This window comes from Carassius auratus, unplaced genomic scaffold (genome assembly GCF_003368295.1).
Source record: "Carassius auratus strain Wakin unplaced genomic scaffold, ASM336829v1 scaf_tig00005608, whole genome shotgun sequence".
NCBI classification, from domain to species: domain Eukaryota; kingdom Metazoa; phylum Chordata; class Actinopteri; order Cypriniformes; family Cyprinidae; genus Carassius; species Carassius auratus.
This window is the reverse complement of record NW_020523683.1, coordinates 429,855-444,380: the sequence shown is the minus strand read 5'-3', so window position 1 is coordinate 444,380 and position 14,526 is coordinate 429,855. Positions and strand designations below refer to the sequence as shown.

Sequence of the window (14,526 nt, the reverse complement as noted above, 5' to 3'; positions counted from 1 at the left end):
TGTGAGAGATCTATGCAGTTATGAATTCTTCCCTCAAAATCCAGTCATAAGATGTCACATGAGGCTTATATCAAGTATAAACAGCAGTCTTGTTCCGTTTCAGGCGGTCTGGCCGGAGCGGCGTCTCGGATCACGGGAGCCATGGCTAAAGGTGTAGCGGTCATGACCATGGATGAGGAGTATCAGAAGAAGAGGCGCAAGGCCATGAACAAGCAGCCCAGCGGAGTGAGAGAAGTCCTGAGACGAGGAAGGAAGGGACTCATCTCTGTGAGTTTACCAAACACAGCAGACAGAAACCTTTTAAACTATATCCTAACTCAAGGATTCCCTTTTTGTCAGCTGAACCCCTTTGACCTATATGGAGCCAAAAGAGTCTCAATAAAGATAAATGCACACACTTCATTCACATATGCACACATAGGATTCATACATGCACACACATGATTCATAAATACACACACAGGATACACAAATGCGCACAAAATTTACAAATGCACACACACAATTTTTAAAGCACAGAAGATTCACAAATGCATACAAAATTCAGAAATACACACACAATTCAGAAATGCAAACAACATTTACAAATGCACTCAAGATTCACAAATGCACAGGACAAGATTCAGAAATGTATTTCTGATGCACACACACATATATCTTGATTTACAAACTGCTTGCGGTCTGTGAACTTCACTGCATTCCTGTGTGAATTTTGAGACTCCCCTGACTTGGCTCGACACACAAATGCCTTTTTTTTTAAACAGGGAATGATCTGCAACCAATCAGATATCTCCCTTGTTTTAGCCAATCACAAGAATGCACCCCACGTGGGGGATTGTTTACTTATGAGCCAATCAGCGAACGACTCATTTTCCTCAGCGAACGATTCACTTTCCTCGCGCAGCGAACCACTCACTTTCCTCACGCAGCCGGCGACCCACTTTGCGCAGCAGGAGACTCACTTTCCGAGAGTCACTTTCCTCTCGCAGCGAATGACTCACTTTCCTCATCGAACGATTCACTTTCCTCACGAGTCACGCAGCGAACGATTCACTTTCCTCACGAGTCACGCAGCGAACGACTCACTTTCCTAAGCGAACGATTCACTTTCCTCACGAGTCACGCAGCGAACGACTCACTTTCCTAAGCGAACGATTCACTTTCCTCATGCAGCCGGCGACTCACTTTGCGCAGCTGTAGAGTCACTTTCCTCTTGCAGTGGACCACTGACTCTCCATGTAGGGACAGAATTATTATAATTAAAGTGACTTCTATATTGCATCCAAAAGAATATTTAGATATATTTAAATATTCAAAAAGGTGTAATTTTTTTTTCTTTCATTAAAATATTTCAATAAAATTAAATAATTGCCTATTGCAAATTTATGAATCCATGGTTAACTTTTTTTCTGCAGTCACTGGGCTATATGTATTGAGACATTTATAAATTTATATAAAAATTATAAAAAAGTAAACCTGAATTGTAATCTAAACATCTGTCTTTTCATATAATTTCATATAATATGCAGCACCACAGGCATATCGTGCTGTGTGAAAGCGTTCATATGATTGGCTTATAAGTAAACAATCCCCCACGTGGAGTGCGTTCTTGTGATTGGCTAAAACAAGGGAGATATCTGATTGGTTGCTGACAATTCCCTGTTTAAAAAAAAGCATTTGTGTGTCGAGCCAAGTCAGGGGAGTCTCAAAATTCACACACAAATGCAGTGAAGTTCACAGACTGCAAGCAGTTTGTAAATCAAGATATATGTGTGTGTGCATCAGAAATACATTTCTGAATCTTGTCCTGTGCATTTGTGAATCTTGAGTGCATTTGTAAATGTTGTTTGCATTTCTGAAATGTGTGTGTATTTCTGAATTTTGTGTGCATTTCTGAATTTTGTATGCATTTGTGAATCTTCTGTGCTTTTTAAATTTTGTGTGTGCATTTGTAAATTTTGTGCGCATTTGTGTATCCTGTGTGTGTATTTATGAATTATGTGTGTGCATGTACGAATCCTATGTGTGCATATGTGAATGAAGTGTGTGCATTTATCTTTGAGACTCTTTTGGCTCTATAGACCTAAAGTATTTTTTTGACGTATATTTTAAAGGGATAGTCCCATTCAAAAATAAAAATTGTCATCATTTACTTTTGTTTACTATTGTTCCAAATCTGTATGACTGTCTGTTTCCTGTGCATCATAAATGAAGATGTTTTAAAGAATTTTGGTAACTGAAGCATTACGGAATCCCGTTGACTTCCACTGTATTTGGGAGTCATAAGGAGGTCATAAGTTCCCATAAGTAAATGGCAACCGAAACGGTTTGATTCCTGACATTCTTCAGAATATCTTCTTTATAATGCACAGGAGAAAAGATGTAATTCTGATTTGAAATGACACGAAATGGAGTAAATGATGAAAGAACTGTTCTATAGTTGGGATTTCAGTAAGTTAACAACACATTTGCATGTTCATGGTTCTCTGGTGTCAGTTAATGGTCACATACTGCAACATGCAGCTACAAAATAAGTATTTTTAAGTCATAAATATATTTTTTATTTAAATAAAAACTATTTTCTTTATTTAAAAAGATTTTCTTTGACAACAGAAAAAATATATCATGCTTACATATATTTTCCAACCATTGACACAACGCTACCAAGAAAAAAATTAATTAATGAATAAAAAACAAAATACAAAGGTTTAATTGACTGTTATACAATGAGTCTACAATCTATATTTTGCACTTAGTAGAGTAGATATTTATTGAATTTTCGTGGGAAGTCAGTTTGTAAATATGACCTTTTCTCCGTATCCCACAGGGGTTTGTGAGCGGCATCACAGGCATTGTGACTAAACCCATTAAAGGTACAACCACCGGTCATCTGCACTTCTCTGACGTTTCACTGTTGAACCTGTGTGTTCAGTGTGTTGTGTGTGTGTGTGTGTGCGCTGTAGGAGCTCAGAAGGAAGGAACGGCGGGTTTCTTTAAGGGTGTGGGCAAAGGTTTGGTGGGAGCTCTGACCAGACCAACAGGGGGCATCATAGACATGGCCAGCAGCACCTTCCAAGGCATCAAAAGGTCTCTGAATATGTCTGTGTACATTGTTTGGGAAAGAGGCTTTGTTAATCCCTGATTGTGATGATTTTCTGGCCTGATTTGAATGCAGAGCTGCAGGGACGTCTCAGGATGTGGAGAGTTTACGTCCTCCTCGGTTCATCCATGAGGATGGAGTCATCCGGCCGTACAAAGAGAGGGAGGGCATTGGCAGCCAGATGCTGCAGGTGACGCATGACACTTCACTTCCTGCCGTCACACTCCTGGTGTTCAAGATAATGGCGGTAAACTGGTTTAAAGACAAAAATAACAGGAATGGCCATGATAATAGGGAATGGAGCAGCTGACATGACATCCTGAGCAGGGACAACAGTCTCTTACAGTACACTTTAAAATACACAGATACTCAACCATTCACATATTTGTGGTCATGAGTCTCACCAAAGCTGCATTTATCAGGGTTTCCGCGGGGTTGTAAAAGGTAGTAAAAGGTAGTAAATTAAATTATGCCAAATTAAGGCCGGTAAAAAGTAGTAAACATCATCTGACGAGGTAGTATATTTTCGAAGCCCCCATCTAACTGGGTCTATATCATGGGTGTCCAAACCACGGCCAGTTTTTATTGGCCCAGCAGCCAGGGTCCGAAATTAAAAAGGGCCATGTGCGGTTAGATTTTCCGTTTGGCGAGTAAAATCTCAAAAGGCTATCCGCCACACTCGCGGGTGAATGTTCATCATACCAAAATAGTAATAAAAAAATATTACAATTGATTTTTGTAATGTTATGATGCCTGGAAATTAGTTCAAATCTCCTGCGTGCGAATCTAGAGTGAGCAAAAGCACCCATGCAAAACGTGTAGCGAGCACACGGCAGAGAGGGAGAGACCTTGCGTGTGTGTGTGTGTGTGTGTGTGTGTGTGTCTCTCTCTCTCTCTCTCTCTCTCTCTCTCTCTCTCTTTCTCTCTCTCTCTCATGCAGTGGTGACGTGTTCATATGAACGGCACCTAAACGCTGTAAAAAAATATTATGACATTTTAATTGTTTATTAATAAACAAGTGTTTCTGTGTCAGCTGCAAAGATGAAGTTGACACTGACTCGCGATCTTCGCAGTAGTGAACGCGCCGGAGAAAAATGCATTTCTTACGGATTAGCCTATAGCATGTAACGTCAACTTCAGGAATTCAGGAATAGCCTTGTAAGAGGAAAAAGTTTAGGGCTGGTCCGAATACCATTTTTTGAGCTTCGAAGCTTCGGTAGTAATGAACATCGACTATTTGAAGCTTAGGAGAGAGGGGCTGAAAATGTTTTTCTCTCTAATAAAGGCAGGAATCTGTGTCTGTATGTCCATTGGCATTTTTATTATTTCGAGAACCGTTCATCCAATCGACTTCACGAGGGAGTGCAATGTTGCATTTGGTGCAATATAGATGGACACGCGAGACGTGAGACACGACACATTCAGAATTAATAAACTTTTAGTAAACTACAGTCCGAACAGCGCAAGCGGGAAGCGGCGCACCTGACGCGGGCAGGGCTTATGCTCCAAGAACGGACACTGCACTAGTGATATAAAACGCACACACACAGGTCTGTTAAATTAAGCAATACTTTTAAGGTAGTCTAATATTTTTCTGACTAACAAATTGGCACAGTAAGGGTAGATTTAAATAAAGAAAAACGAAATTTAAATAAAGAAAAAACTAAATTTAAATAAATAAAAAAACGAAAAAAAAATCTACTTTTAAATAAAGAAAAAACAAAATTTAAATAAAGAAAAACAAAATTTAAATAAAGAAAAACAAAATTAAGTTAAATTTAAAAACGAGATTAATTTAGATTGATAATAACGGGTAAAAATGCTAATACATTTTGTTTCTATTATTCTATTTTCCACAATGTCAAAGCAACAAAACACAAGCTCAGACATGCACTTCGGTCTATACAAACTCCGCTGTTCTGCGCTCTAGCCAGAGAACACTCCTGTTGCTGGAACACGAGTCTGTTCTATTTCTAGCATGCACGCGTTTTCCGCGTGGCTCGAGCGCGCCTGAGACGCGTGTCTCAGTGTGCAAACTCCAACCTGTTAAATATGGGAGCCGGAATAAAAATGGACACACCACGCAGCTGAGACGCTCACGCAGTGTGTCGCCGGCCTTATTCAAGGGGGAATGAGAACAGTTTCGCGGGGGATCCAATGTGTGCAAAAAAAAAAATAAAAATCAAATTTTTAAATCGAATTCCAACCCACCGAACGAATATTCGAATATTCGGGTCCGTTCCATATTTATTCATTTTTAAATCTAATGAAAAAAAAGCAAATGAGGCACACAGGTACAGCATTTCTAACAGTAGGAACTATGAATACGTACTTATCAGCCCATTCTTCATTAAAACTACGGTTCTCTGAATCAACTTTTCGCTTAAGGCTCTTTGAGTTTTTTTTTTTTTTTTTTTTTTTTTTTTCATTCAAATATATTCAGAAGGCCTTTCTTCTAGTGTTCTCCACAAACTACGACCTGCGTGTGACAGATGGACAGCTTGACAGCCTTACAAACATGAAGCCTTATCGCTAATAGATATAGGATATTTCTAATTTGTTTAGGTCTGTGAGGCAAGTAGCCTAGGCTACCTATACGCTGAGTTTTGGTTCATGTCTGAACGTGTTGTGATTTATACAAAATAATGAAACATGGATTAAAATTAAGATAAAATTAATACAAAACGAAATTCGTTTCAAAGAGAGGCTTTGTGTTTTCTGTTTGATGTTTTCTCTTTTTTTCTCTCTCTGTGTGTGTTGGACAGTACTTGGCTTGTGTCCAGTGTTGAAGTTATTTGTTTATTAATGAAATAAAGTTATTATAGTGTACAATTGCACTTTATTATTACACATTGTGTAGCTGTTCATTCTAAAGGTCCAGTCTGTCTTCTAATTTTTATGTAATTGTTACTCTCTGACATATTGAGTAAATCCTATGGACCAAGGCCTGTTGTGATATCTTGATTAATCCAAGTCCTATGGTAGAGTTCCCTCTTACTTGAATGTAGCTCACTCACTTGCCCTAACACACATGCACACTCACATACACCTACAGAACCTCTCCTGACTTTCTCTTTCTCTCTCTCTGGTTCTCTATCTCTCCCTCCCAGTGTTGAAATTAATTTATAATTGCCTCATTAAATTATGATTAAATATGTTATTAATTCATTTTGGAAAGATATTTCATGTCTTTACTTGTCAGTTTACTTAACACTTAACACTGCTACAGTTGAAGTTCGAAGCCGTGTTGGTAGTAAAAATATTGTGATGGTAGTAAAATAGGTGGTAAAAAGATAGTAAATTCAATTTAAGTAACTCTGTATAAACCCTGATTTATGTGATCAAAATACAGTAAAAACTGCAATATTGTCAAATTATTACAGAACTGTTTTGTATTTGAAAATATTATATATATATTGTATTTGAAAAGCTCCACAATTCTATGCCATTATCTTAAACACTCACGGTTTTCATTAAACAACCAGTTTAGACCAACATGAATCTTCATGCTTGTCCAGGCTGGTTTATGCTGGTTTCATGTTAGTCTAGATTGCAGGCAAGTAAACCATAGCTGGTGAAGCTGGTCAACCCAAGGGTAAAAAGGTCTAGCCGAGGTGAGGCTGCTCTTGGCGGATACATGAGGACTGAGCCCTCGCTGATCACGTGGAGCTCACCATCTCCGAGATCGGTGAAACACATTTTTAAATAGGCGCTGTCTTTATAAATAAACCACAGATTTGAGTTTTAAACAACTACATTCTTGCCTGAAATACTTTTAAAATTACATTTCATGAAACAATAACAGTAATATTTTGAAAATGATCTGAATAAATGGTGGTTGAATCCAACCAATGGTGTGTGAACTTAACCAATCAGGATGTTTAGCGTCCAAGACCCGCCCCCGAAAGTTCCGGAACTTTGAAAAAGTATTACCTCGCCAGCAGGGACTTTCTGAGGGGCATTTTTTTTACCTGGAACTTTATTTAGATCCTGGTTCCTGCGGTGGAAACACACTGAGTACCAGCCCAAAGTCCCTAGTTCCTGGGTAAAGTTCCTGTGGTGGAAACGCGGACTTAGTATTTCTGGAGTAGTGCACTGGCCCTGACTCACTGACTGCAGCTCTCTTCTCTTGTCATGTTCACAGAGCAGAACGGCCCTCTCTCAGAGGAATAGCACTGACACTGATGAGGATGAGGAACATGTGTCCTTTTAAGGGCATTTCATTAAATGTTCAGTCTGATTGTGTAACTTGCATCTTAAAGCAGAATCATTTACTGTGTGCTTAGTTAGAGAATAGTTAATCTATTTTAAATGTAAATATTGCTGTTTTATGATTGCCAATTGTTTTGCTTTTATTCCTTCTGATTTGTTTTTTTTTCATCATTAACCTGTTCCACACCCTTCAATCCCACAATGCATTGCAAATGACATCACATTTTATTGATTTATAGACACAAGGTACACAGAGCAGGGGTGTGTACTGAGGACCCCCATGAATGTTTATACTGTGACTTTAGTCTCTTTAGAAAACGTTGTGACTAAACCTTTGCTTAAGTTTTGCATTCAATTATTTTCTTCCCCAGTGTCTTTACTAGGGAAATTTTGGAGATTTGCATTCTTGCATCCAGATCTGGTTCAAACACACCAGTCAGAACTACAGGCATTGTGAAAGTGCTTTAGAATTAAAGTCTTGCACAACTATTTAAATTTGATTTTAAGAAACTAGTGCTGCGTATATGAAGATGAGTAGATGATTTTGACATTTTGCTTCCTCTGTTGGTCTTTTCATCAGTCCTTGTGTATTAACACTCACTCCATCACTGTTTTTCTATTTTAGGAATGTGATGGCCAGAAAAGATTTGATCGTATAAGATCACCTGATTGTGTGTTTTTGTATTAATTGGTTTCTCCATTTGGTTTGTAGAGTATTGAAAACGGACGGTTTGCCAAGTACAGATACTTTGCTCATGCTAAGGTGAACGAATCAGATTTCCTGATGATCACTAAAAAGTAGGTGAATTATATAAACCCCTTATTTTGCATGGGCAGTGTCACATGAGCACATTTAGATGAAGGGGCATTTGGTTTTAACCATACACTAGTACAGTAGCATTAAACATTTTTAGGTGATGAATTTGTTTACATGCATCTTTACAATCTGCTTATATAGCCATTATGTGAATGTCCAATTAAAGTGGTGTATAGGGGTGGTGTATATAATTTTTTAGCCAAACATTTGAATGCAACTATTATTGGACTCAAAAATAGCTTGCACACATGTTTACTTGCTTCTTATGAACTAAAATATTGTATTCATTCAGATTGAGGAAAATCATCCCATGTTTCAGTTAAAATAATTTTACTTAACAAAAACTAGGGATTATTTCAGCAAACATTGTTCATACTTAAAGGGATACTTCACCCAATGATCTGCTTACCCCCAGGGCATCAAAGATGTAGGTGACTTTGTTTCTTCAGTAGAACACAAACCAAAGATTTTTAACACAAACTGTTGCAGTCTGTCAGTCATATAATGGAAGTGGATGGTAATCATGTTTAAAACATACAATTACACAAAATAAACAAGCAAAACCTAATTAAACCTTGCGGCTCCTGATGATACATTGATGTGTAAAGACACAAAACGATCAGTCTGTGCAGGAAACTGAACAGTATTTATAATTGTTTTTGTTTTGTTTTTACACCTCTGATTCACTCAATGTCCAAACAGTTAGAACTCTCCTTAGCGTGTTCTCAACAGCTGGCGCGTGAGGCTTCTTCTTCTTGCTTTATTGCGGATCACAGTCTTGGGGCCGTTCATATATTGCATCTTTTGCACATTTTAGTTCGTTATTTCAAATGTAGAGATGCAGCAGGCCCGCTCATAATGGTAGTGACATGCATACAGTGCGATGCACTCATTTTTTTCCTCCGCATCGAGATATAAACATTTCAGCTTTTCAGAATGCCGCAAGTGCGGCGCAGGTCATGTGACAAGAACCAGCCAGTCAGCTTTAACCTTTCCTAACATTATTGAAAGCTCAGCCAAGATGAAGGAATAGCTGATCATAGGGATATTTTAAATAAGTTTAGTAGCAGAGTTACTGGAAGTGATTTTTAGTGCTGCAAATCCATTTATTTTTGCTGGAACTTCCACGTCTTCATGGGCGGGTCATGGTTGCTTAGCAATGGCAGATGAAAAACAGAAAGTGGTGCACCTAGCATTTTCCATGCATTTTTAGGGTGCGACATGTGGATGGCCCCTAATAAGTGCATTATCGCCACCTATCTCTGAAGTGGACTATTGACACTATCTACAATTCTAATTAGGAGAGTCAATGATCCACTTGAGAGATAGGTGGCAGTAATGCACTTATAAGTCTGTGATCCACTATAAAGCAAGAAGAAGAAGCCTCATGGGCCTGCTGTTGAGAACGCACTCAGGAGAGTTCTAACAGTTCAGACATTGAGTGAATCAGGGCTAAACAAAAGAAATAATACAAATTATAAATACGGTTTAGTTTCTTGCACAGATCATTGTGTCTTTGCACATCAATGTATCGAGACAAGCCACAGGGTTTAATTTGGTTTTGTTGGTGTATGTTCTGTTTTATTGTATGTTTTAGCCGTAATACCCATCCACTTCTATTATAAGACTGCAACGGTTTGATTTAAAAATGGTTTGTTATCTTGGGCACCTACATCTTGGATGGCCTGGGGGTAAGCAGATAAAAAAAAAAATTTATCATTTTTGGGTGAAGTATCCCTTTAAGGTGAGGAATCTCAACAAATCCCTACCACCAATAATTAAACATAGTCACATAAAACTTACTACCATATTCCCATATATTGATATCATTAAAGGCTGGAATACACTACATGATTTATATAAAACTGAACAGATTTTAAAACACTAGGAATCATATAAACTGTTACAGAGAAAATATACACTCTATATATATATATATATATATATATATATATATATATATATATATATATGTGTGTGTGTGTGTGTGTTATAAAGTGTTATAAGCTGTAACAGACTTCTAAGTCATTCTGAACAAAACAAACTCACAGACACATGCACCTTGTTGCTACGAGACAAATGAAAACAAAATGTGTTTTAAAATCGAATCAAAGTATCAAACTTGTTTGAAGGTTAAGCTGGAAATCTGTCGAACTCATCCAGACTGTAAGTTTGGGTACTGCAGCCTTCAGGAACATAATGTTTTTCCCATATTGCACCAAATCCTGAGTGTTTTTCGAGGATTACTTAAGCAGACAATGATAATACAATAAAATCTTTCAGAAATATAAAAAAGGCATGTCATTTCTAAGAACTAAATAATATTGTGTGTGATTGATTATTTATGTGCTATAGTATTTACTGCCCTTTTTATTGGATTTTCATCTTTTCAGCTGGTGTGTGTGTGATTTTCCTCCTGCAGGGGGATATTTTTCGTGACTAAGGGCACGTTCGGGGAGCTGACGTGCGAGTGGCAGTATCTGTTTGATGAGTTTACCAAAGCGCCCATAGTCATGGAGGGCAGGAGACTGCATATAGAAGCAAAGGTACAGCATCATTCATGAGAGTTTGAGGTGTACTGTATGTAATCTGAACTGAATGCTTGTTTTACTTGTCACTGGTCTTATTGTCCAAGAATGTTATTCGAAATGTTTATGTTTAGCATTTATTTTATAGTCCTGTTGTACGTGTGTATAGTATGTATTTACACTATAATAACTAGGTACTAACCCTAAACCAAACCCTAAAACTTGATTAACAGTTTCTCCACTTCTGAAAGGACTTTTATTTTCCTAAGCAAAGCTGTATTGGTGAGGACAAAGAATTAAAACCACTAAATACTAAAACTAATAATATCATGGCCTGACATGTTTAAAACCTGAGTGAGGAGTTATCTTATTGTGATGAAAACATCTTGTTTTGATTTTCACAGGAACGAGTCAAATCAGTGTCTCGTGCCAAAGAGTTTGGGAAGATCATCAGTTTCAAAACTCCAGAATTAGCAAAGGTACAGTCGCAAACATTTTTGAACAAACATTGTAAGTTGGATCATGAACTGTAATCTTAACCTTTTGTTACAAGGAGCACAATGAGTGTTTAGGCAGAAATTGGATGACTTTTTGTCATTTGTGCACCGAGTGGGATAATGCTTGTAAGGTTGTTGTAAAATGAGAGCGAAGTCCAGTCATAGTGAGAATCACTAGTATGCACCTGTCAGGATCATAAACAGGGTCCCAGTGGCTCCTTGAGTCTTAATTATTATAAATGATAAAAAGAAAGTCTTAAGTATGCTTTCAAGAGGTTTTAAATTTGGGCACAGAGTTGCAATATGGTTCATGTGATCTTTAAACTTTCAAAAAATGGTTTCAACAAAACGCAAATCTCCACTGACCTCCAGCAGAATTACCCACGGGTCAAATTTGACCTGAATCTAACACGAGGATACAAAAATAAACTTTATATATATATATATATATATATATATATATATATATATATATATATATATATATACAGTATTGTTCAAAATAATAGCAGTACAATGTGACTAACCAGAATAATCAAGGTTTTTCGTATATTTTTTTATTGCTACGTGGCAAACAAGTTACCGGTAGGTTCAGTAGATTCTCAGAAAACAAATGAGACCCAGCATTCATGATATGCACGCTCTTAAGGCTGTGCAATTGGGCAATTAGTTGAATTAGTTGAAAGGGGTGTGTTCAAAAAAATAGCAGTGTGGCATTCAATCACTGAGGTCATCAATTTTGTGAAGAAACAGGTGTGAATCAGGTGGCCCCTATTTAAGGATGAAGCCAACACTTGTTGAACATGCATTTGAAAGCTGAGGAAAATGGGTCGTTCAAGACATTGTTCAGAAGAACAGCGTACTTTGATTAAAAAGTTGATTAGAGAGGGGAAAACCTATAAAGAGGTGCAAAAAATGATAGGCTGTTCAGCTAAAATGATCTCCAATGCCTTAAAATGGAGAGCAAAACCAGAGAGACGTGGAAGAAAACGGAAGACAACCATCAAAATGGATAGAAGAATAACCAGAATGGCAAAGGCTCAGCCAATGATCACCTCCAGGATGATCAAAGACAGTCTGGAGTTACCTGTAAGTACTGTGACAGTTAGAAGACGTCTGTGTGAAGCTAATCTATTTTCAAGAATCCCCCGCAAAGTCCCTCTGTTAAAAAAAAGGCATGTGCAGAAGAGGTTACAATTTGCCAAAGAACACATCAACTGGCCTAAAGAGAAATGGAGGAACATTTTGTGGACTGATGAGAGTAAAATTGTTCTTTTTGGGTCCAAGGGCCACAGGCAGTTTGTGAGACGACCCCCAAACTCTGAATTCAAGCCACAGTACACAGTGAAGACAGTGAAGCATGGAGGTGCAAGCATCATGATATGGGCATGTTTCTCCTACTATGGTGTTGGGCCTATTTATCGCATACCAGGGATCATGGATCAGTTTGCATAGTTTAAAATACTTGAAGAGGTCATGTTGCCCTATGCTGAAGAGGACATGCCCTTGAAATGGTTGTTTCAACAAGACAATGACCCAAAACACACTAGTAAACGGGCAAAGTCTTGGTTCCAAACCAACAAAATTAATGTTATGGAGTGGCCAGCCCAATCTCCAGACCTTAATCCAATTGAGAACTTGTGGGGTGATATCAAAAATGCTGTTTCTGAAGCAAAACCAAGAAATGTGAATGAATTGTGGAATGTTGTTAAAGAATCATGGAGTGGAATAACAGCTGAGAGGTGCCACAAGTTGGTTGACTCCATGCCACACAGATGTCAAGCAGTTTTAAAAAACTGTGGTCATACAACTAAATATTAGTTTAGTGATTCACAGGATTGCTAAATCCCAGAAAAAAAAAAAATGTTTGTACAAAATAGTTTTGAGTTTGTACAGTCAAAGGTAGACACTGCTATTTTTTTGAACACACCCCTTTCAACTAATTGCCCAATTGCACAGCCTTAAGAGCGTGCATATCATGAATGCTGGGTCTTGTTTGTTTTCTGACAATCTACTGAACCTACTGGTAACTTGTTTGCCACGTAGCAATAAAAAATATACTAAAAACCTTGATTATTCTGGTTAGTCACATTGTACTGCTATTATTTTGAACAATACTGTATACAAATATATCTATGTATGTGTTTTATATATATATATATATATATATATATATATATGTGTGTGTGTGTGTGTGTGTGTGTGTGTGTGTGTGTGTGTGTTTGCAGTGCACTTAAAATAATTTTTGTATATATTCTTAACATTTCAAAGGGATAGTTCACCCAAAAATGCTAATTCTGTCATCATTTACTAACCTTCAATTTGGTCCAAACCTGTATGAGTTTCTTTCTTTCTTCTGAACGCAAAATAATATATTTTAAAGAATGTTTAAAAAAAAAAAGTTGCTGGTCCTGGAAACAAATATATATTTTTTTGTGTTCGGAAGAAGAAAGAAGCTCATGCACAAGAGTTTAAGAGATCCATATTTTATCACAAAAGATTTTTTTACCACATATATGATTTCTGTAGATCAAATATCCCGTGACGGTTTGTAGCCAAGCATTGGTTTTGATGAGCTGTTTCTGTCGTTCTCAGTGGGTTCTTGCCAAGCTTGAGGACGCCAGGGAAACTCTACCGAAGTAAGGACAGTTAAAGCCACGTGCGATGATCCTGCGCTCAGCTCTGTGCCTTTATGCTGCTTTTGCAGTGAGTCACTTTACATTATACCCACAATGCAACAGTCATTCACTAAACACTGAATACCACATTGGTAATGACTGTTAGACTGTGTGTTTGTGTGTTGAGTTTACATTATATTGTACCTTTCTTTCCCTCTCACTGTCTGAGCCCAATCTGTCAAATGACAAACTCAATTACATATGAAGTTTTTACAATGTGTCTTTACACTCGGTTCAGCCACTGGATACATGTCTCAACTAAAGCCACACTAAAGTGTAAATTATGATGTTATTTAATACACATTAATAAAGACCAATACTCTGTATGTATTTTGTTTGTCTTTACGTGTGTTGTAAACAAAAAAATATCTGAATTAAATTCATACCTTTAATTTCTTCAAATGCATAATCATGATTCAGACTTGCGTTACAACTGCATAAAGGAAATTTCATAGCATGTTTAAAAAAAAAAAAAGTTTTTAAATTAAAATGTAAACTTCTCCATCTTTTTTGCCTTTAAATGCTTCAAGGAGTCTTCAAGAGTTTGATCTATTACATCAGGAAAACATTTTTTACATGTGCCTTAAACCCTCCTAAGTAGCATCTCTTGTAAACTCGACTCACATTAAGAGCAAAATGGCAAAATCTGTTGTCAACCCATCTATCAGAGGACCTAAACACAACTGAAAAGAAG

The 14,526-nt window shown here is 37.4% G+C and overlaps 1 protein-coding gene across 2 annotated transcripts in view; it reads left to right on the top strand.

Moving 5' to 3' along the window:
* Positions 1-14,169, top strand: part of LOC113071004 (vacuolar protein sorting-associated protein 13A-like) — a 43,017-nt gene extending 28,848 nt beyond the window's left edge. Inside the window, exons 24-31 of one of the 2 annotated variants that reach the window (XM_026244374.1) lie at positions 104-267; positions 2,828-2,873; positions 2,964-3,087; positions 3,176-3,290; positions 8,025-8,110; positions 10,552-10,675; positions 11,062-11,136; positions 13,750-14,169. In XM_026244374.1, the coding sequence (XP_026100159.1) occupies positions 104-267; positions 2,828-2,873; positions 2,964-3,087; positions 3,176-3,290; positions 8,025-8,110; positions 10,552-10,675; positions 11,062-11,136; positions 13,750-13,797 (782 nt within the window). In that variant the 3' untranslated portion in view covers positions 13,798-14,169. Of the gene's footprint in view, positions 1-103; positions 268-2,827; positions 2,874-2,963; positions 3,088-3,175; positions 3,291-7,244; positions 7,476-8,024; positions 8,111-10,551; positions 10,676-11,061; positions 11,137-13,749 lie in introns of those variants that run through there. The other variant, XM_026244375.1, reaches the window with a different exon arrangement.
* The last annotated feature ends 357 nt before the right edge of the window (positions 14,170-14,526 follow it).